The sequence below is a fragment of the Cygnus olor genome, chromosome 17, assembly GCF_009769625.2.
Source record: "Cygnus olor isolate bCygOlo1 chromosome 17, bCygOlo1.pri.v2, whole genome shotgun sequence".
Taxonomy (NCBI): Eukaryota; Metazoa; Chordata; class Aves; order Anseriformes; family Anatidae; genus Cygnus; species Cygnus olor.
The window spans coordinates 14103120-14124721 of NC_049185.1; the positions used below are offsets into that span (position 1 = coordinate 14103120).

General features: G+C 60.2%; 3 protein-coding genes across 3 annotated transcripts; 1 reads left to right on the forward strand and 2 right to left on the reverse strand.

Annotated features, from left to right (window-relative positions):
- Positions 1-336: 336 nt before the first annotated feature.
- Positions 337-9327, reverse strand: TRPV4 (transient receptor potential cation channel subfamily V member 4). Its single transcript, XM_040577236.1, has 16 exons — positions 9246-9327; positions 6133-6551; positions 4892-5064; positions 4571-4723; positions 4154-4294; positions 3769-4067; positions 3266-3445; positions 3039-3197; positions 2874-2966; positions 2625-2698; positions 2368-2533; positions 2079-2145; positions 1570-1886; positions 1304-1431; positions 994-1115; positions 337-874 (listed from the first exon to the last, which is right to left on the reverse strand). Exons 2-16 carry the CDS (start codon positions 6474-6476, stop codon positions 732-734), a joined length of 2559 nt encoding a protein of 852 aa, XP_040433170.1. The 5' UTR covers positions 6477-6551; positions 9246-9327; the 3' UTR covers positions 337-731.
- Positions 9328-9442: 115 nt separating this feature from the next.
- On the reverse strand, positions 9443-12724 carry LOC121079671 (glycolipid transfer protein). Its single transcript, XM_040577237.1, has 5 exons — positions 12570-12724; positions 11664-11725; positions 11229-11362; positions 10726-10876; positions 9443-10282 (listed from the first exon to the last, which is right to left on the reverse strand). Exons 1-5 carry the CDS (start codon positions 12670-12672, stop codon positions 10100-10102), a joined length of 633 nt encoding a protein of 210 aa, XP_040433171.1. The 5' UTR covers positions 12673-12724; the 3' UTR covers positions 9443-10099.
- A 392-nt stretch (positions 12725-13116) lies between these two features.
- LOC121079790 (trichoplein keratin filament binding) lies at positions 13117-19753 on the forward strand. Its single transcript, XM_040577515.1, has 12 exons — positions 13117-13322; positions 13424-13604; positions 13708-13764; positions 14251-14319; positions 14867-15040; positions 15537-15649; positions 15953-16019; positions 16290-16462; positions 17444-17525; positions 17761-17946; positions 18320-18463; positions 19125-19753. Exons 1-12 carry the CDS (start codon positions 13132-13134, stop codon positions 19155-19157), a joined length of 1470 nt encoding a protein of 489 aa, XP_040433449.1. The 5' UTR covers positions 13117-13131; the 3' UTR covers positions 19158-19753.
- The last annotated feature ends 1849 nt before the right edge of the window (positions 19754-21602 follow it).

The following is a 21602-nucleotide window of genomic DNA, read 5'->3' on the forward strand; positions in this document are numbered from 1 at the left end:
AGACACTTCTAGCCCCCGAGGTCTGCGGTTTGGCAGCGGTGACCCAAGCCAACGATGCATTAGTGCCATGCAGAGAGAGGGGCCAGGGCAGGGGCAGGCTCCTGGGTGCTCCTGGGCCAGCCCTACAGCAGCTGCCCTGGCAGAGATACAGCATGACATGCTACAGCACGGCACGGCGTCACACAGCACGGCATGCTGCAGCATGGCGCGGCCTCACGTGGCACGGCACGCATGGTGCAGGAGGCAAACAGCTCCCACCTCCCTCCCAGAGAGCCTCCTGCAGCGACGTTCTCCCAGCCGACACCAGTCAATGACACGAGGACACGGCCCCTGCAGGTCACTCTTTATTACTAAATAAATAGTCGTATAAATCTTGTGCAAAAATGTGTGGCAAAAGCCCTTGGCCGTGGTGTGAGGGGGGGGGGCTGTGCTCCCAGCACCCTGCCTGCGGCAGAGGCTCCCAGCACAGCACAACCGATGGCCCCAGCACAGGAAAGCAAAGCGGTGGCACCGGAGCTCGTCGGGGTGAGCCGGAGACCCCCAGCACCCCCGGGGCCAGCCGGGACCCCCATTGGGATGGACACCCACCGGGACGGCGGCTGCTGGAAGAATGGAAGCTGCACGAATCCCTGAGGAACAGACGCACCGGGGAGCGCATGTGGGAGCCGCGATTCTGCGGGCCGTGCCGGGGCTGTGCCGGGGCAGAGTCCATCGGCTCCGGCACCGCCGTGCTAGAGCGGTGAGCTGGGGGCCTGCCCGTGCCGCCGCTCCCGTGCCTCTCCTGTCCCCAGTGTCCCCAGCGGCACCACCACCTCCTCTGGCGGGCAGCTCTTGTTGAGCTCCACCACGCGCGGCACCACCGTCGACCAGCGATCTGCGGGATCGGGGTTTGTCAGAGCTGGGCGCCCCGCGGCTCCCCCCACACCCGTCTGCTCCTGGGGCTCATCGGAGGGATGAGTGGAGCCCTGAGGGATGTCCCCAGCCCACGCTCACCTCTCCGCAGCCGGCCCACAGTGTGGGAGAAACCGTAGTACTGGTACGTGTCGCTCTTGCCCGGGTCCTCGCTGATGATGCCCAGGTTCTGGTTCCAGTGGGACCAGTTCACCTCATCCACCCTGCGGGGAAGGGCAGAGCCCAGAAGCTGCGTGGAGCTGCTGGAGCCAGGCAGCAGCTCCTGCACCCGTGTCCCTGTGCCATCCCAACACCCGCTGCACCACCCGGCCCCAGATGAGCACAAACCACCCTGCTCTAATGAGGCCTAATGAGGAGTCAATAACGAATATTGCACAGAACACGCCCTTACCTGAAGCACCAGCGGCGGTCAGGTGTCCCATCAGTGCCCTTCCCCACGGTCACCATCTCCCCGGAGCGGAAAGCTCGCCGCAGGAAGACAGGGAAGGAGCGCTCGATGTCCAGGATGGTGGTGGCCCACTGCCGGGGACACCAGGGACCCCTCAGCCACCTGGGGATGGAGGCACTGGGGTCCCCTGCTCAGACGGTGCTGCTTTGGTGGTCCCCAGCACGGGGACCCCATGGAACCCCCCTGCTCGGCAGCTCCCAAAGACACACCTGCAGCTTCCAGATGTGCTTGCTCTCCTTGGACACCTGGCCCACAGTCTCCCCCATGAGGGCGATGAGCATGTTGAGGAGCAGCACAAAGGTGAGGATGATGTAGGTGACGAGCAGGATGATGAAGACGCCAGGGTACTTGGCGCTCTCGAGCATCTCCAGGTCACCCATGCCGATGGTGAGCTTGAAGAGGTCGAGCAGGAAGGTGCTGAAGGTCTGGCTGTCCCGGCACGAGGGGTAGGTGGGCACCGTGCAGTTGGACTGCTCCTCGTCACAGGACTCGCTGCTGGGACACGGGTTCAGGAGGGACACCAGAGCTGGGAAGGAGGGACAGGGACAGAGAGTCCGTGGGGGCAACAAGCACAGGGCCTCAGCAGGCTCCACGCTGCTCCAGGCCAGCCAAGCCCTCTCCTCTGTGCCGCAGGAGGTGCTGGAGGCTGCTCCTGCAGGCAGTTAGGATGGAGCAGGGATCCTTCCCCTGTGCCCCGGCCCGCTGGCCCCACACCTACCTGATGCGTAGCCGATCATGAAGAGCAAATAGACCAGGAGGAAGCGGAAAAGGTCTTTGAAGAGGATCTGCAAGTGATGGAGATGGGGATGAGCCGTGCTGGCCTGTAACCCCCAGCCCCAAGCTAGGGGCTGCAGCAGTCCTGCAGGATGAGCGGCAGGAACTGGAGCAGGACCCTGAAGTGAAGCCCCCACAGCAGAAAGCACAGAGGGAGGGCCCTCCTTTTGGACTGCGCATCCACAGCAGGACCAGCCCTGCCCAGGGAGGAGAAGACCCCAACCCTGCCGGACCTTCTGTATCATGATGCTGTAGGTCCCTGTCAGCTTGAGCCCTCGGGTGAAGTAGAGCGCGTTCATCCAGCCCAGGACCAGCGCGAAGACCATGACGGCCAGGTACGCCTCGACGCCTCCCAGGTACAGCCCCGCCGTCACGATCACCAGCACCGAGTAGATGAAGCTGGAGAAGAGGACAGCCACTACCCACCACTGTCCCCGGCAAGCCTCGGGATGCGCCGGCTCTGAGAGGCCCCGTGGGCGTCCCCACTTACTAGAGCAGCTGGAAGGAGCCGTCGATGAAGAACGAGTTCACGCCTGGGCACTTCTTCATGAACAGATCTTTGATCTGGGGAGAGAGGAAAGCTTGGAGAGGGGCTGGGGGCAGCCCCTGCCAGCAGGATCCAGGCATCCAGAGGGCATCGCAGCAGGGGCTGGTGCCAGGGGACACGGGGCTGTCACCCTCCTCGTACAGCACCCACAAGGGCTGGGCCACCCCGTTCCCCCTGCCTCACGCCACTGACGTTTGTGAAGAAGAAGAGGATGCCGGTGAGAAGGGTGATGATCTCCCCGGCCAGGCGCAGGTAGTCGATGGTGGTGGTGTAAGGGTAGGGGGGCTGCAGGGAAAGGACACGTCAGTGGCATAGCCCAGAGCCCCCCACTCTGCCCCATATCCCCCGGGGACTCACGGGGCCTTCCATGGGGCGGTAGTAGGCGATGAGGGTGAAGATGACCATGGCGCAGAGGTAGGAGACCACGCTGATGTAGAAGGAGACGGCCCCGAACTTGCGCCACTTGTCACGCAGCAGCTCGTTGATGGGCTCCACGGCCAGCATCTCGTGGCGGTTCTGGTGGGATGCCGACAGATCAGAATGGAACCAACCCCAGCCCCCCAGCCCCCCCGGCCCCCACGCACCTCGATCTTGCTGTTGTAGACGAGGATCTCCAGCACGGACACTTCCTCCCCACAGGTGTCCAGCGAGGAGAGGTCGTAGAGCGAGGAGTAGACGGGGCCGTACGCCCAGTCCTTGAACTTCCGCGAGAGGTGCCGGGCGTCCTCGTCCGTGATCTCCCGACGGATGATGTGCTGGAAGATCTGCGGGGGGCGCCTGGCCCATGGGTCTGCCCCCTCCCGCCCCGTCCGCGGCGGCTCCCAAAGCAGGGCCGCAGCCCCCCAGGGCGATGCAGCTTGTGCATCCTTAACCGGCCCCTGGGTGAGCCAGGGTGAGCGAGGGGCAAGGGCAGGGTGTGAGGAGGGCCTGGGGTTAATTAGGGAACGGACAGGATGCAAGGAGGGGTTAATTAGCCAGGTTAATCGCCTGCACATGCAGGTTTCTCAAGGCACGTGCAGACAGCGGCAGTGCGGCCTGCTGCCAGCGGCGCCGCGCACCGAGCGCGACAGGGCCGGGGTCACCGTACCCCGATCTTGCCGGTCTTGGCGGCCATCATGAGCGGCGAGAGGCCGTCGTTGTTGAGCAGCGCCTCCAGGTTGGTGTCGGGGAAGAGCTTGGCGCACTTGACGAGGAGCAGGTCGTACATCTTGGTGACGAACTTGGTGTTCTCACGGGTGTTGTCGGCGATGGCGACCAGGGCGTGCAGCACGGTGTTGCCGCGGGAGTCCTGGCGCCGCAGGTCCGCCTGCTTGTGCCCGTTCTCCGTCAGGTAGTGCACGATGTGGGGCTGGTTGGTGCAGGCGGCCAGCGAGAGGGGCAGCTCTCCTGTGGGGACAGCACACGGTGGGCGCTCCACCGCGGGGACATCCCCAAGGACCCGGCCCCGGTGCCACCAGCCCCCCCCAGCTCACCGAAGTAGAAGTAGCCGCCCTCGTCCTTGGGCTGGAAGAAGCGGCCGCGGGCCTGGGCGTGCACATCTGCTCCCTTCTCCACCAGCAGCTCCACATAGTGCTTGCAGCGGCGCTCGATGGCAATGTGCAGGGCTGTCTGACCTGTGCCGTGGGCGCCCGTCACCGCGGCCTCACCCCGAGTCTCCCCGTGGTCCCCCAGCCTCCTTGGGGTCCCCCCGCTCCAGTTGCTAAGCTTCCCCAGGGTCCTCCATCCTCCACAACATCCCCACTGCATCAGTCCCCAAGCCCTGCTGGAATCCTCCATCCTCCCCAGGGTCTCCACTGCTCCGATCCCCAAAGTTCCCCCAGGGTCCCTCAGCCTCCCCAGTGTCCCTCAGCATCCCCCTTGGCCCAGCCACGTCCACTGTGCCCCCCTACCCCGGTAGTAGACATCGCGGAAGGGCGAGTTGATGAACTCCCGCATGTTGCCCGTCTTTTCGGCAATGTCGAGGAGGACGGGGATGGTGTCGTTCTTGCCCCCGCTCAGGTTGAGCAGCGCCTTGGGCAGGCAGGTCTTCCCCGTCGAGGGCTCTGGGAGCGGAGGATGCTGAGGGGGCTGACCCAGACCCCGACCAAATCCCCGGCTCCTCTTGGTGCCACAGCCCCCACGCCGGGGCCACGCAGCGCTGTCCCCTCAGGGACACAGGAACTGCCGGTGGCCCTGTGCACCGCCAGCACCGTGAGGTCCCAGGCGCTCACCTCGGAACTCCTCGTCCGTCAGGCGCTTTTTGTGGGTGAGCAGGAAGGAGAGGAGCCCGTCCAGGCCGGCCGGGGACCCTCGGGAGACGATGTCGAAGAGGATGGGTCTGTTGAAGACCTTGAGGACAGGGGGCGGGTCAGGAGCCGGCCCTTTGGTGCCTGGCGCTGTCTTCCTGCAACAGAAGCAGCAGGACTGAGCACCGCAGCTGCCTCCCCGCTCCGTGCCTCGGTTTCCCACCCACACACCGAGCTCAGAGCTGTGGGGATGGGCATGGGAGCAGTGGGAGCAGTGGGGTGCTCTGGCCGGGGGGGCTGGCGGGGGCTCTGTCCATCCTAAATCATAGACCCCTCGGCTGGGGTGGCCCCAGGGGGAGCAGCAGCCACAGGATAGGCACCCAGTGCTTGCAGTCACCTCCCGCCTCCCTGTGGCACCCAGGGGGACCGGGTGCTGCTCTCGTTGTGGGTCTCAGCGGGCAGGGCAGAGCCCCACACTGTGCCCCCCAGCAGGGACAGGCCACGGCTCTGGGACAGTCTCCAGCGACACGGGCTGAGCCACAGTGGGCAGCGGCAGCAGGGGACAATCATCCAGCTCCAGAAACCTGGGGGAGGAAGGACGGCGGCTGCCCCAGCCGGGGTCTCCAGGCCTGGGGAGCCCCCCTCAGCCCCGCTTGCAGCCCAGGGACACGAGGTGCCGCCGGGGCAGGCAGGGTGCGGCACCCAGAGGGCCCGGCCAGGCCGGCCCAGGTGCCCAGCACAGACGGGCATTGTGTGCCCGGCTGCAGGCGGCCGCCCCGGCTCCGGTTTCCTGACGCAGGCCGAGGGCGGAGGCCCCTCCTGAAAAGCCCTTTCATGCCAGGGGAGCCAGACGTCCCGCACCGGCAGGGAGCGGCTGCAGCACAGAGCCCTCTTTCACGGCGCAGGCAGGAGGGGAAGGGGGACCACGGTCCCGGCCCCACGGCAGCCTGGGGCTGCAGCCCACGGCACGGCATGGCACGGCGCAGCACGGCACAGCCCGGCCTGGCACGGCACCAGGCATCCTCACCGGGACTGGCTGGGAGTGCCACGTGCGTGGCACCCCGAGTTCCCTGCCCTGAGCACCGCTAAATGCCACTCAGAGAGTGGGGACCCCCCCCCTGGGGGCCCGTCCCCAGCTGCTTTGCAACCCCATACCCATGCCAGGGTGCCCCACGCTCCCCACCAGCAGTGGTGTCCCCGGGGTGCACGGGGGTCCCCGTACTCACTCCACAACCCTCCTGCGCCAGCGCTTGTTCTCGCTGGGGTGGTGGCGGTAGGTGCCGTAGTCGAAGAGGGAGTCCATGGGGGCCTTCTTGGGCGCGGGGACCACGGACGACTCATAGATGGTGGCCTCCAGCAGCTCCATGGGTTTCGGGGCACCTTTCCGGAAAGCCCCGTGGAATTTCATGCGCAGGTTTTGCTTTCCGTCCCCAGCACCGGAGGGGGCCCGAGATGCCTCGGCGGGGGACGGGGTGTCCTCCACCTCGAACAGGTTGGCCAACGAGGAGAGAGGGAAGGAGTCGTCCCCCGGGGCCTCCCCGGCATCGCGGGGGTCCTCGCTGTCTGCCATGCTCCCCTTTCAGCAGGACCTCTGCTCGCTGCCTGGGTGGCCACACTCCTCGGTCCTTCCGTGAAAGCAGGAGACCTGGCAGAGGAAAGCCCGGAGTCATTCCCAAAAAACTTCCCCTCCCGCCCCATCCTCTCCCACGGGCACTGTGCCCTGTGCGAGCAGCTGCCGGGTCCCACGGCAGGAGCAGCGTCCCACCCCGACCCCAACAGCATTTGGGGCCAGCGGGACCCCCGGCACTCCCCAGCCCACCTACCCACCCACGGGGACCCCTCGCGTCCACGCAGCCCCACCGGCTCCGGTGCTGCCGGCTTCAAAGCGCAGCTGCCTGGAGCCCGGCCCCGCTGTGGTCAGCTTGGGTGCAGCCCAGGCTGGGGCACAGAGCAGGCCCTGTGTGTGCTGCCCGGCCCCCGGGGAGCCACCAGGCTGGGGGTGAGGGGAGCCACAGGGGGTCAGGAGCGGGCCCCCCACACCCCACCACCTGGCTGCGGTGCCACACAAGCCGGGGCTGTGACCTGGACCCCAGCACGGCGGGGGGACGCAGCCTGCGGGTCCCGGTGGAGGGAGCAAGGAGTGTTTGGGGAAAGGAACGATGGGTTTTGGTCGTGCAGAGGGAAAGGAGACCAGCAGAAATCCATGCTACCAGCATGGACAGCACAGCGCTGTGGGGGACACGCGGTGCTGGCCGGGGTCTCCACGGACAGACACCTGTCTGCTTGCTGGCCCGGCAGGTAAATACCCCCGGGCTCCCCAGCAGCCTCGCTTTCCATGAAAACACACCACAAAGTACAAAAGTGCTCAGCCCCGGCTCAGTTTCTGCCTCCCAGGAGCGCGCTCAGCCCTCGCTCCCAGACCCAGGGTTCAGAGACAGAAAAAGCACCCGGGGAACGTATAATTTGCTGCTGGGCTGCAGCTCTGTACGACAAGCCATAATGTCAGGCTTGGCCCTCCCGGAGATGGCTGCTGGATAACGTGCTTCTAATTAGGCAGCGTGTCGCCACGGACACCCGCGGCGGCCGGGCCACGGCTCCCCACGCAGGCAGGGGACGGGGGCTGCAAATGGCCCCAGCAACTACAGCAGCGTGGAGGGGCTGTGGGCAACATCCCCTTTGCCCCTGCAGCCCCCGGATCCCGCAGGAGGCAGCAGTGGGGACGCACAGCCCCAGGAGATGCGGGGCGTGTGATGGGGTGTAAAGGGATTTCTCCTTCTTGCTTCCTGCCCTGCTCTCACTGCAAGAAATTCCACGTGCACCTGCCAAAGCCGCGGTGACCCCGGCTCTCGCACACCCGACACCGAGCAAACACGGGCTCTCACGCAGCCTGGCTGTCCGAGACACCAGACCGGGGAATTCACGGCACGCCAACCCCTCCAGCACGGGGACGGAGCACCCAACCCCTCTCCACTGTGCTGGAATCCCAGCCCAAACCACAGGAAAAGCACAGCTTTAGAGAAAAGCAGCGAGGGCAAAGCCCAAATATAGATCAGGCTGCCAAACCCAGCCAGAGGCCAGGGCAGAGCCAGGGGGACGCCAGCGCTGCAAGGAGGGACGCGAATGCACGATTACCCATGAGGATTTTACTATCCGGATGTAATTTTACTCCCTGGTGGAGCACGGGTGGGTGCAGCTCTGCGCCGCTCGTGCTGTAAACGCGGGCGGTTTTCCTCCGAGGTCTGTGGGGGGCACGGGGAGGGCTCTGGGCAGGGCAGCGCCTTGCAGCCCCCCCAGCCACAGCGCCCCTGCCTCCCGCCAGGACCGGGTGCGTGGAGCTTCTGCCCAGCACCAGATAGGGGCTTCCCTGTGGCAGCACCCCGTGGTGGCCAGGGAAGCAGAAGTAGAGCCGGGGCAAGGAGGGGCGTGAAAGCTCGCTGCTTGCTGTTTGGAGTCACGGTGCTGCGGAAGGCAGCGGTCACATCCTGGCTGAAGTGGTGGCACCTGCCAGCACCCAGAGCCTGGGTGCCCTTACAGAGGGTTCCCCGAGGACATCAGGCCCAGGGTCACCCGGGCAGCACGCGAATGGAAATCAGCTTCCTGCAGGGAGCACGCCTCTCCCCGGAGATTTGAATCAGATTTCATTTGGCTTAACCCGTGGCAGCAAAAAGAGCGAGAAGCGAGGCCGGCGCATCCCATCCCGTGGCCATCGGCCGGGGATGACCCCGCTGCGGTCACGGGATGGGGACAAGTGGCACCGGGGCCATCGCAGGGCTGAAGGCAGGGGGACGCGAAGCAGAAGCGGGTGACGGAGTGGCTGCCATCATGTGCTGGGGAGGAAGCTTGCTTGGGAAGTGACGGTCTCGCGACCGGCCCTGCGAACACACAGGCGCTCCCATGGGCCCCGCCGCTGCCAGGAAAGGTGTTGTCAATCGGCTTTTATTTGGCTTGTTGACTTATTTGGACTTTTTTTTTTCGTTTTTCAGCCTTCCTCACCCCACGGAGCAAATGACTCAACGCCTGGCGTCGCGCAGCGAGCCTGCCGGGCACGGCCCCGCCGCTCGCATCCAACACAAACCCTCGCACCCGCACCCAGGTGCGCGCCCAGCACCCGCACCTCGGCCCCCCCGGACCCCCCCCCCCGGGGCCAAGCAGCAGCCCCGGGCCGCTCACCCAGCCACCAGCCGGGGCGCGGAGCCGCTGCGCGGGTGGGTTTGGAGCCCACAGCACCCCGAGCCCCCCACCCCACGGCACCCCGAGCCCCCCACCCCGCTACCCCCAGCCCCTGCCCGCTGCCCCCAGCCCCGCTCCCCCGCCCCCAGCCCCGGTCCCGTCCCGGTACCGCCCGTCCCGTCCCGTCCCGCGCCGCTCCCGCAGCCTCCGGCGCCTCCCGCAGCCGCCGCGGGCCCCGTCCCGGTCCCTCCCGTCCCGTCCCGTCCCGGTCCTTCCCGGCCCGGCCCCGCTGCCGTGGGCGGGCGCCCCGGGACCCGCCCGCAGCCAGACCCGCCCCCGGGACGGCCCCGAAGCAGCCGCCCAAGCCCAGGTTAACGGAGATTTATTGAGTTCGTGCCGTCGGGCATCGCCACGCCAAGGCACCGGGCGCTCCGAAACACCGCCGGGAGGGGTCCTGCAGCCCCCGCCGGGGGTCTCGCTCCCACCGAGGGGTCTCGCTCCCGCCGGGAGGTCATGCTCCCATGCCGCTGCTCACGGGGCTGGGGGCACCCAGGGAGGTCGCCGGCTCCTCCGCAATGGGTGCTGCTGGCATCATATGGGGTGCTGTGCTCCTGGGTGCTGTGCTCCTGGGTGCTGTAAGGTCCAAGAGCGGCACAGGCGAGGAGGCAGAGGCACAGGCCAGGAGGCGGAGGTGCATCGAGAGCGAGGGCAGAGCCGAAACTGCATCAGCGGGACGCTGCCGCCAGCCACGCTTCATTCCTCTCACTTGCTCTGCACGAGGACCAGAAGCGCTTGTTTGTCTTCCTTAGTACAAAAGCTTGGGAAATCCTGAGATGAGCCAGGGCACCCCTGGTTTATTGCCAGATTCTCGATAGAAAATTAATTGATTCATTTAGAAAATAGGCTAGCTGCTGGAGATCCAGAGCGGAATCACAGCCGGCCGGCAGCCGGGAGCAGCCCCGCGGCCGCGGCGATGGGGCTGCCTGCGGGGGGCACCCGGTGCGCCCCCGGCCCGCGCCAGCGTCAGGCTTTGTAGTTGAGCTCGGCGTTCATCTTGGCGTACATCTCGTAAATGGCATCCAGGATGGGGGTGACCCTGGAGACAAACTGATGGATCTTCTCGATGCTCTCCTCCTCCTTGACTTCTTTGCCCTTCTCTAAAGCCTTCAGCAGATCCGACTTGTATGGGAGCGCGTAGACGGAGCCCTGCAGGACGGAGGGAAGTGGTGAGGCACCGGGCACAGAGCTCTGCCCCGGCTGTGGGGACACCGCTCCCACCAACCTAACGAGCCCCCCAAGCCCACCGGCTTCCCCCCAACAGGAGGCAGAGCCTCTCCCCCCAAGCACAGCACCCCCAAAGCCCCCCAACCCACGGCAGACCCTCGCTGGGTTGTGTCCAGGACGATTCCCGCAGCAGCAGCCTCCCACCAGCACCAGTCAGAGCGTGGGGACACGGGGGCCCCGAGGAGGCAGGGCTGTGCAGAGAGGGTCCCCTGGAAATAATCCCTAAAATAAATCAAGGGGCTGCGCATCTTCAGACGCCGCCTTATTTCTCCTGAAGCACATCGCTGCTCAGGGCAACCGGCAGGGATTTGGGCTCAAGGCAAGGCAGCTCTGGTCCGCAGCGGCCCCGCCGAGCCAGCGCTCACCATGAAGAGCTTCTGCAGCATCCAGCCGTGGTACTTCTTCAGCGCGACCTCGTAAGCCTTCAGGGCGTTCACCCGGATGAGGTTCGGGTGCTCCTCGTCCCGCTCGCCGTCGGAGATGCTCTGCAGCAGCACCAGCATGAACTTCAGGCCCCTGCGAGGAGAGCGGGGCTGGCAGGGGCGGGGGGGAACTGCCACACGGGGTGACGCAGCCCCCGGCGTCGCCATGGGGGCACCCGGACCCCCAAAACCCCATGGGCTGGGCAGCGCAGCCCACCAAGGAGCGGGGCACCGAGGCCAGCGGGGATTTATAGGAACGCAAACACCGCCTTGTCCCAGCAGGGGATGGGAGGGCATCGGCCGAGGGCAAACCTCCCGATGGGGCCGCAGCCAGCGGCGCTCCCTAAAACCCAGCCCAGGGAGCAGCCGGAGCCACGGGGCTGGGGTTGGCGGAGAAGCACCGCGCACGCCGCGACGCAGCCGGCACCTCCGGCGCCGTGAGTCACCTCTTCAACCACATCAGCGCCAGCGTGGCGCCCGTCTTCGGCCAGGCCGAGCCGTGCATCTCCTTCTCCACCTGCAGGATGTCCTGCAGCGTCTTGAACTTGGCGGGGTCGGAGTCGTAAACCGCCCGGATCTTCTGCGGGGGGGAGGAGAGAAACGGGGTGGCTGCTGGGGGCTGCCGGGGAGGTGCAAATGGGGCACCCGCAACAAGTGCTGGGGCTGCTGCAGCAGCAGAGGAGCCCGAGAGCTTCCATGGGGTGAAAAGTCCTGGGGGATGAAGAGCCCCCAGGGGATGAAGGGCCCCGGGGGGATGAAGGGCCCCAAGGGATGAAGGGCCCCAGGGGGATGAAGGGCCCCGGGGGGATGAAGGGCCCCGGGGGGATGAAGGGCCCTGGGGGGATGAAGGGCCCCTGCCCGTAGCCCCCCTGCGCCCCTACCTTGATGTTTCCAGCCAGGTCAGCCTTGACGGGCGAGTAGACGATGGGCGTCCCGAGGCAGTCTGCGGAGGCACGGGGTGGGGACGGCGGTCACCGGGGCCGTACCGGGGGCACCGCGAGGTCCCTCCCGGTGCCCGGGGGACTCTGCCCGCCCCGAGGGCCCTCGGCGGTGCCCGGCCGTCCCGGGCCACGGGCGGGCACAAAGTGGGTTATTGTGCTGCTGCTGCTGCTGCTGCCGCCGCCGCCGCTCCGCCTCGCCATGGCCCCGCCGCCGTCGGTCGGTGCCACCCCCGGGACGCCCCCACCCGGAGGCGGTTCCCCGCGGGGCCGGGACGTTTCCCAACGGGGCTGCTCGGCGGGTCGGGCGGGTCGGGCGGGACGGGACGGGACGGGACGGGACGGGACGGGACGGGACGGGAAGGCGCCGTCCCACGCCCGGCCCTGATGCAACGCCGCCGCGGGCTGCCGCCGGGGGACGGGGAACCGCGGGGGGGCAGAACCGGGAGGGAAGAACCGGGAGGGGCAGAACCGGGGGGGGGCGGTACCGGGGGGGGCAGAACCGGGGGGGCGGTACCGGAGGGGCAGTACCGGAGGGAAAGCATCGGGGGGGGGGGAAGTACCGGCAGGGCAGTACCGGGGGGGCAGCACCGGGGGGCGCAAAACCGGGAGGGCAGCACCGAGAGGGAAGTACCGGGGGGTCGGTACCGGGGGGTCGGTACCGGGGGGTCGGTACGGGGGGGGGGCAGTACCGGGGGGGCAGTACCGCGGGCCCAGCAGCAGGACCGTGGGAGCCGGGGCGGACCCAGGCGCCCTCTGTCCGCCGGCGGCAGCGTCCCGGTGCCGGCCCCGGTTCCTGCCCCGGTTCCCGCCCCGGTGCCGGTCCCGGTGCCGGTGCCCGGCGCTTACCGAAGAAGGGCGGCAGGTGCGCCACGGCCTCCAGGAAGGGCAGCGTCTCCACCTGCCCGTCGGGCGGCAGCGGCCGGAACTCGTGCTCCAGCAGCAGCGCCATGGCCCGGCCCGGCCGGCCCCAACGCCCCGCCCACCGGCCCCAACGCCCCGCCCACCGCCCGGCACGCCCCGCCCACCGGCACACACGCCCCGCCCACCGGCAGAAACGCCTCGCCCGCTGCCCGGCACAGCTCGCCCACCGGCCACAAAGCCACGCCCACCGGCACACACGCCCCGCCCACCGCCCGGCACGCCCCCGCCCACCGGCCCCACCGCCCCGCCCACCGCCAGACACGCCCCCGCCCACCGCCCGGCACGCCCCGCCCACCGGGCACAAAGCCCCGCCCATCGCCGCACACGCCCCGCCCACCGCCTGCTACGCCCCCGCCCACCTCCCCGCCCACCAATCAGCGCGGTGGAAGGCGCGGTGCCGGCCCCTCCCCGCCCCTCCCTCTCCGCGAAGCCTTTTCCCAGCGCCGTTTGGCCCTCGGCGGCCCCCGTAGCGGCTCTCCGCGCTGCCATGGCAACCGGCGCGGCCTGGCGGCAGGCGATGTGGCTGCGGGCGGCGCCGGGCCGGGCGGCGGAGCGGCGGCGGGAGCGGGGGGCGCGGGGCCGGCAGCAGTGGGAGCGGGCCGGCCGCTGCTTCGCCCGCGCCGCGCTCTGCGGCTCCAGGCAGGCGCGGTGGAGCGAGCCGCCGGCCCTCCCGACCAGGTGCGGGCGGGGCAGGGCCGGGTAGGGCCGGGCAGGGCCCGGTAGGCCCGGAGCCGCTCGGTGCCCACCCCCCCCCCCTGACGCCCGCCCGGCCCCGGCAGCCCGCAGGAGGCCCGGCGGGAGGAGCTGGAGCGGCGGCGGGAGCGGCTGAGGCGGCTGCTGGCCGAGGAGAGCGAGGAGCTGGCGGCCGAGCTGCGGCGGGGCCGCGGGCGGGAGGCGAGCGAGGCGCTGCGGGAGCGGAGCGGGGCGCTGCGGGCTGCCCGCGAGCGGCGGGGCCGGCAGGTGAGGGCCGGGCGGGGCCGGGGGGGCGAGGGCAGGGCCGGGCGGGGCCGGGGGGGCGAGGGCAGGGCCGCCCAGCCGCCGTCCCCCCGCGTCGCCCCCGCAGGTCGCCGAGCGGCTGCTGTACGAGCACTGGAGGCAGAACAGCGCCGAGCTGCGGGAGGTGAGGCTGCTCCCCTCCTTGTCCCCGCTGTGCCGTGTTGGTTAAAGCCGGTTTTAACGGGAAGCTCCTCGCCTGTCTGCCGGGGTACGGCTGCCGTCGCTCAGCCCCAACCACGGCGTAGCCGTGGCCCCGAGGGCTGGCAAGCAGGAGGCAAGGAAAGCAAATGGCCCGACTGCCTGAGGGTCAGCAAACTGTTCCGACATCGGGAGCAGACTTTCGGGGCCTGTACAAACCCTCGGTGCTTTTCAGAGCTGTACGTGCCCTGTCCGTAGCGCCTCCCCGTTCGTTGTTCTGCTGACACGCTGCTCCGGCAGCCGCAGCCCCGGTTCCAGTCCCGCTGTAGCGTTTCCCAGAACTGGCTTGTGGCTGAGCTCGGGACCTGGGCGCACCGAGGACACCCAGAGCTCTGCAGAGGCTGGGCCAGGTGCTCCAGGGTCCCTCCAGGTCCCGACGGCACTGCTGGCGATGTCACCTCTCTGTCTGCAGGTGGAGTCGGAGCTGCACAGGAGGCACGTTGTGGAGGCTTGGGGAGATCAGCTAAAGCAAAAAAAGCAGGTATGCTGGGGCGGCCCTGCTCTTACTGGTCACTGGTGCTCAGGGCAGGCTCCCCGGCAGGCAGCTTGCCTTCCTGGGCAGGCACGACTGGGTTGTAGAAGGAATAGGAACTGGCCGTTTGTTGGTTCTCGTTGTGTTCATAGCGAAACTTCATGAATTTGGTATTGCAATATGCAAATACTGGATACGGCAATATAGTAATCTCGATCTGAAAGCATAATAAAGGCCTTCAAATATGGATTTCAGCAGTAATAATAATAAAATAGGTCTTCATAAGGCAATCTGCTTGTATCTGTAAGGCCACCTGTGCTTAGCTTCGGACCCGTGCTGGATGCCGCAAAGACTTTGTATGGTCTGATAGGCAGCTTCAGACTGCGATCAGCAAATGTTCTTGCTTTGTCCTCGTGTTCCTCCCTAGTGTATTTTGTCCCCTATTCTTCAAATATGTGTCAGCGTGTGGGATTTGATTTGCGGGTGCTCGAGCCACAAGCTGTTTCCTTCTGTTTCACCTAACCTTAAATGCCGTGCTTTGTTTTGGCGCAATAAGCAAGAAGCAACTGAACGAGAAGAGAAAAAGCGTTACGAAAACGAGTACGAAATTGCACGAAGGGAAGCCCTGGAGAGAATGAGACAAGAGGAAGAGAAGCGTCGGCTGGAAGAGAAGAAGCAAGCAGAGATATTGCTTCAGCAAATAGAAGAACTGAAACTACAGGAGATGGAGGTAATCTTTAGTCTCTTCTCATCTGAGAAGGAAGTTCATGGTTTTACTTGGAAATAGAGCGGCACTGACCTGACCTTTTACCCCCAGGTTTCCACTAGATTAAATCTGGAACAAATTAGCTGTGGCTGTTATTCTGTCAGTAAAGCAGACCTCACCTGTGAACACTGGCATATCAGCTGAACTCTCATAGACTTCATTTGCTCCTCTTGAAATATGAGCACCTTTTTGCTCTGCACCAGATGAGAAAAAGATTTGTAGAAACTTCTGAGTATGCTAAGTTCAGGTCGGAGGCCTTGGCAGCTGAAGCTCCTCACCCTGTCTCTTGTGCTGTGAGCCAGTAAGACACACAGAAAATTAATTGGGAGTATTTACCACAGTGGTGATTTTGCTTGCAAAGTAATAGACTGTGGGACAAACTCAACGGTTTTCTCTGGGATGTCCTAGCTCTCTGAAGTACTCTCTCTCTCGGTTCTTTTTTCCTTTTCAAACGTATTAGGCAACAAAGCTGAAAAAAGAGCAAGAGAATTTATTAAAGCAGCGGTGGGAGTTGGAAAACTTAGAAGAAGAAAGGAAACAAATGGAAGAGCACCGGAAGAAGATCGAGCTCGGGTACGGGATCAAATGTAGCTTTTGGCAGGGACAGATAGAATCTTTCTATCTCCGTGGCAGTAGTTGCAGCACAAGGAGGTATTTCCAATAGCAGGGGTGGGTTGTAAATGTTTGGGTTTTGTTAGAAGTGCCCAGAAGAGGCAATGAGCAAACGCATTGGTGCTATTACTTCTTGCTCATGTTAGAGGTAGCGGGTACCTCTGTTGCCTATAAATATTATCATCATAAATGTACCCTCTTGAGTGCTGGTATATAATAAAATAGGGCTTTAGAGTTAGTTTAAATGTTTTTTTTCTCCTTCAGCCGCTTTTTGAGGCATCAGTGTAATGCCCAGTTAAAGAGACGTGCCCAGCAGATACAGGAGGAGCTGGTAAGAGAAAATACCCCTTGATTTATATGTTATAGGTGCTGTGTGTTGAAGGAACTTACTCTTTGTGTTTTATTTACGTGTTTGCCTCTAATGCCTACAGATAAGTAGTTAGGAATCCCAATTTAGCTTGTGAATGGGGCTGGAACAAAAAGACCGTAGAGAATCTGAGCATGCCCTCAACACCGTGTCACCAGTAATTTGGTACAGAATTGTCTTGCACGCGGGATAGAAGGCTGTTGGATAGTTGTTAATCTTTTGGCTTTTCTCAAGGAAACAGACAGACAAATCTTATTAGCCCTCCTCGAGAAAGAAGATGAGGATCAGCGCCGCCAGTCAGTGAGACGAGAACGAGCTGTTGCAGACGTTGCCTGGATGAAACGCGTCATTGAGGAACAGCTCCAGCTAGAAAAGGAGAGGGAGGCGGAGCTCCAGACTATTTTTAGGTGAGTTTATGCACCTCCGCACTTCATCTAAAGACACTGTGCTGAATATTTTTGCCTGATTGGCAAGCTCCGTTAATGTTTGTTAAATGTGGACATTAGAAAGAGGTGTCTAGTTGGCCTTGCTGTTGTGGAGGTGCAGCAGTAGAAGTGAGGTCTTCCCTTCATTCCATGTGCCGAGAGCCATGGCTAGGCAGTCAGCATGAAGCACCTGCAGCTTTTCTGCAAAGACGGAACCAAAGCCTGTGGTTGTTTTTCAGTTGCCACAGGGCAAGACCTAGTCCATAAATTCTGTTACCTTAGCTCTAAGAACCAAAAAAGGTAGTAACGCAGAGAAAGCAACGATTACCTTTCAGCAGGCAGAACTTGGAAGTATTTTATAACCAGCTTTTAAATATTCTGCATTTTCGATGTGGTGGGGTTAGTCTAAGTGAATCCAAAAATGCGTGTATTTTTATTTTTTTGTATCTCAGAGCTTGTAAATAAAACCTCCCTCAGGTCCCTTATCCGTATTCACCTTTGGCTCTCCTCAGCTTAGAGAGCATCTTCACTGGTGACAGGACTGCACGTGCTACCATCAAGTTCTAGTTGAAGGTTTTGTCACAGAGGGAAGATTTGCACAATTGTCAGCTGTTCCAGCAGCGGTCCTAACTACTGTCCCCTGTGTGAAGTAATTCTCGTGTTACAAGGCAAGCTTCCTTGCTGAGGCCATTCTGTTCTTGGGGCAGACCAGAGCATCCAAGAAATCCTGCTACAAGCCAGCATTTCCTTCACTGTGCTACCACTATTTGGTAACAGGGAGATCAGAGTGGTTCTCCGAAATAGGCACAGGTGGGGTGGACATGCTGTGTGGGAACAAATGCGAAAAGCAAAATGAGCCCTCCTCAAGCACAGGGTAGCTCATTTATGCCCGGGGAGTGTGTGTGTATGCAATATTTAACTATAAGTAGTAAACTTAGAGACAATTCTTCCTCTTGCCTTTAGAGAAGAAGCTAAAAAAGTTTGGGAGAAGAGGGAAGAAGAATGGGAAAGAGAGAAGGTGGCCAGAGATCGCCTGATGAATGAGGTGATGCCTTTCTGTGGGTGATGCCTTTCTTTGATTCGGTGTCTCTTGGTTTGACAAAGCTGTTGTTCCCTCTAGTGGGTTACGGCCTTCAGTACTTGCGGGAGAGATTTTCAGTTGGCCTGATACATTTTTTGATAACTGTTTAACTGTCTACACCAAGGCTTCCCCACTTCTGCTTGTAAGTCTGGCCTTTTTCTTGACTTAGCTTCTCCCTTAATCCTCTCACTTCACAAAGGTCCTTGCAGGCAGGCAGCGCCAGATCCAAGAGAAGATGGAGTTAAACAGACGGGCCCAGGAAGAGTCAGTAAAGTATCGAGAGCAACTGATCAAAGAACTTGAGGAGGCAAAAGAACTGACGAGGCGAGAGAGAGAGCAAGAGAAGGAACTGCAGACGGCTCGCAGACAGGAATTGGAAGCTCAGGTATAGTTTGCTTTTTCCGATACGTTGTACCCAAACGTTGAAGGTGTTGCTGCAGTATACCTACACAAACGCTACTTCTGGAAAGTGCATGGGAAGGTACTGTTGCAGAGGATTACTCGGCTTCTGAGAGGTTGGTTAGGGACGTTTCTAGTCCCAAGGGGACAGACAGCTGCTCCGGGTAGTTCTGCCCAAGTGTCCGCACAGCCCGTGGTTTTGTCCTCTAACCTGTTAGCTGAGCCAGCGCTATCGGTGTGTCTGCTAAGCCCCGTTGTGTTAAAACCTCGCTACAGCGCTGCCTCAAAACACAGGTGCGCGTTCCTGGCCTAGTCTGCATGTCTGAGAGCGAGCTGTAACCGCCCTTGTCTTTGCTCAGGTGACGGAACGCCGCTTACAAGAGCAAGAGGAGCAGGAGCACCAGAGGGAGGAGGAGGAAGAGGAGCGCTCCATCAGGCAGCGCTGCGAGGAGTTGGTGCGGCAAGAAGCCAAGCGCATGGCTGAGCGAGGATACCACAGCAGGGTAGGTGGCAGTGCCCATATACACACGTCACCCTAGCACTCGGGCACATCAGGAGGAGTGCCAGCCATCACCCAGGGAGAATTTTCGTTGTTTCTAATCTGCACCTTAGTTGCCATGCAGTGCCAGAGCAGACCAGACTAGTTCTGCCCCTTGGTGCTATTTCCAGCAGAGGGCTGCAGCTCTCTTACGAGCTGCTTTTCTCGTTTGCTGATGCATTAGGTCTGGATTTTTTAAATAATTTGAGGCAGATTTGTTGCTACTGCCTTAAGTGTTATTCTAAATGTTATCTGCTGCATCAAAGCTGTTGATGCAGCGCATCTCAGCTGTTCCGTGTCTTTCCATCTTCTGTCATGTTTTGTCTGGTTCTAAAATCTACTTAAACCACGTACCCAGCAGATCACACTTTTCATATTGAACTATGAGCTGCTGTGCAAAGTAACTTGCCTCTGTCACTTATTTGACAGTAGCTACAAGAGCCAGAGAAAGCTGAAAGGGAATATACAGCTCCGCAGTATCAAATTTTAAACATTACTAATGACTGTTCTTGAAAGATAGTCTGTATTCTCCAAAGCATGTTGTTTGCATGCTAAATAGCATGTGTGGACAATTAATTCTAGAGCCCGTGGAGTAGTTACGATTGTCTTTGTTTTTTGACCTTTAGCCCTACGGTTACCCAAAAGCAGCGTGGACCTGAGGATTATCGTCCTTTTTATCTGAGGAATGAGCACTAAATGAAGGTGTAGACTACAAAAAGAACACTTTGAAGAATGAATCAGGGAACTCCTGAAATAACTCCAGTTTTGGAATAGCCTACAATGACACCAAGATTCAACGCAGTAGAAGTTAGATTTCTGAACATATTTAGCTGTGGCCCAGCTGAACCCAAGATCAAACTTCTGCTGATTTCCATAAATTTGGAGGTGTGAGCATACTCGGAGGACTCTTCACTTACTCAGTAAGGACTGCTTCACTTACTCTGTGTTCAGGAGATGTATTTTAGTACACGCTATGTTGGAGCAAAACAGCAAAGGAATTAAACTCGCCCTTTCACATTTTAGATCTAAAGAATTTGTGCCTCCTGTGGAACAGGAACCATAAACCTCTAGGTGCTGTTCTCTATTTAAAAGAGGGAAGCAGGACCTGCCTAGAAGTCCCAGCTGGCCTTTAAGGGTTGCTTCATAACCCATTGCAAATCAGAAAGACGTGTGCTGTGGCAGTAATTGTTAACATGTCCAGTTCCTCTCTGGAAGCTGTAGATGGCTGCAATAAACTTTTTTACTTGTTTCACAATGAATAATTGTAAGCTGACCATCCGTGAGGTTCTTTACATGAGCAAATTGCTACAAGCACAGAAGGGGAGGGGTGTTAGTTGCTGATGGCACTTGGTTCCCTGCTACAGGCAACTGTACCTTAAAATCAGGCCAAGCACTTCAAGCTGGTGTGGCATGTCGGGATCTGTCCTGTTCTACCTGTCACAGTGTGAGTCCCTGCTACAGGAAGGTCACAAAGATGCATTCTGTTTGAGCACTGCAGACTTCACCCAACTACAGCAACTCTTTCAAGATTCTTCTTTACAAAAACAGCGGTCAAATAATCCCAAGTAATTTTACACGTGGACAAGGTTTTAGCATTTTATAGTAATGCAGTAAACAAAAGAGTAAGGCAGAGTATAGTACAGACAGAATGACACTGATAAATACAAGTTTCAGAAACGGCAAAAAATTTTACTTTCCTACGCAGCATTTTGTAAAGAAAGAGGCATTTTGGTTTGGGGGGATGGGGGAAGGAGATGTCATAAAAGGAAAAAAAAAGACTTGTTAGTTTGGGTATTATAAATCTTCTGACCTGCAATGCTGTATGCTTTGGGGGTTACCCTACTACTCTTCAGTTCCGCAGCTGGCTTTGTAACACTCCCTTGGTGAAGAGATCTGATGTAGCACATCAGCGTTTGCTCAGACTGCTTCTGTTTCATTGATGGCATCAGAAAATTGCACATCCCACATCATGTGCACGGGGGCTCTGGAGCAGTAACAGGGTACGGCGCTGACCAGTCTAGAACAAATGTTTGCTCAGAGATGGCAGAATTTGCCAGAATGGAAAATCAATTACAGGTGGCTTTTTCTTTTTAAAGCTAGACCTCCCACCAAGATAAATGATTGTTTTTAGAAAACCTGGAGCTAGCCTAGCTAGATAGCTTGCAGCTATTGAAGTGTCCTTTTGTTTTGGTACAGGCACAAATTTAAACCTACAACATAACTCAGTGCTACCCTGCTTCAAAAATCAGGTAAGATATGTTAAAGAAAAGCAAACAATGGTGTCCTGAGAGATTTAAAAATACCATCTGCTACCTTTCAAAGATATTAATTTGATAATCTTCTGGGAACCTGTTCTTAATGTATTTAATTGCCAGCAGAATAATTTTGAAGTAGGTTTTATAAATCTGACTTTCTTTTACGGTTTCAATCCCAGCCTGTCTGCATTCCTGTGAGTTTAGAGACAGTTCTAGGACTCAGAGGTGTAGGAAGGGAGAAAAAAAAGTTACCATGAAGAAGATTAATGTACTGGATTGTCATCTACCCTCTCCGTTCCTTCCCTCCTTCAAATTTACACTACTTTAAAAATGGAGCTACATCCAATACAGGAATCCAAGCGTGTTACAGCACTTAGTGTTTATACGTGCATACAAACACTGTACGATTGCAAGAGGAAGGAACTGCTGAAAGTGGTTTCATCTGTTAACCTAAATACAGCAGTTTTTCCACCAGAAAGCCTTGAAGAATAAGTGTCTTTTGGCAGACTCCATACTGTAAGCTGTTTGTTGAATGGCAGATAGCCACTTCTGACTCAAATGTTTCTGTGAAAACTGTCTGAATACTCTAATCAACTGCTGACACATGACAGCTGCTGTAGTTCTGTAACTTTGCTCTTAAATGAAACACTGCCTGAACTGGCTGCCAGCTAAACTGACCCAGCAGGCTCCTTGGAAGTCACAACAAGCTTCCAAATGGGATGTGAGGCGGCAAGAACTACTGGGAGTCAAAACTCCATGGAAAAAATCAGAGAGCTCTCATTTTTGTTAATCATGGATTTACGTATTTTTCAAAGTTTTGTAAACTGTTACAAATGGAAAAACCTGAAA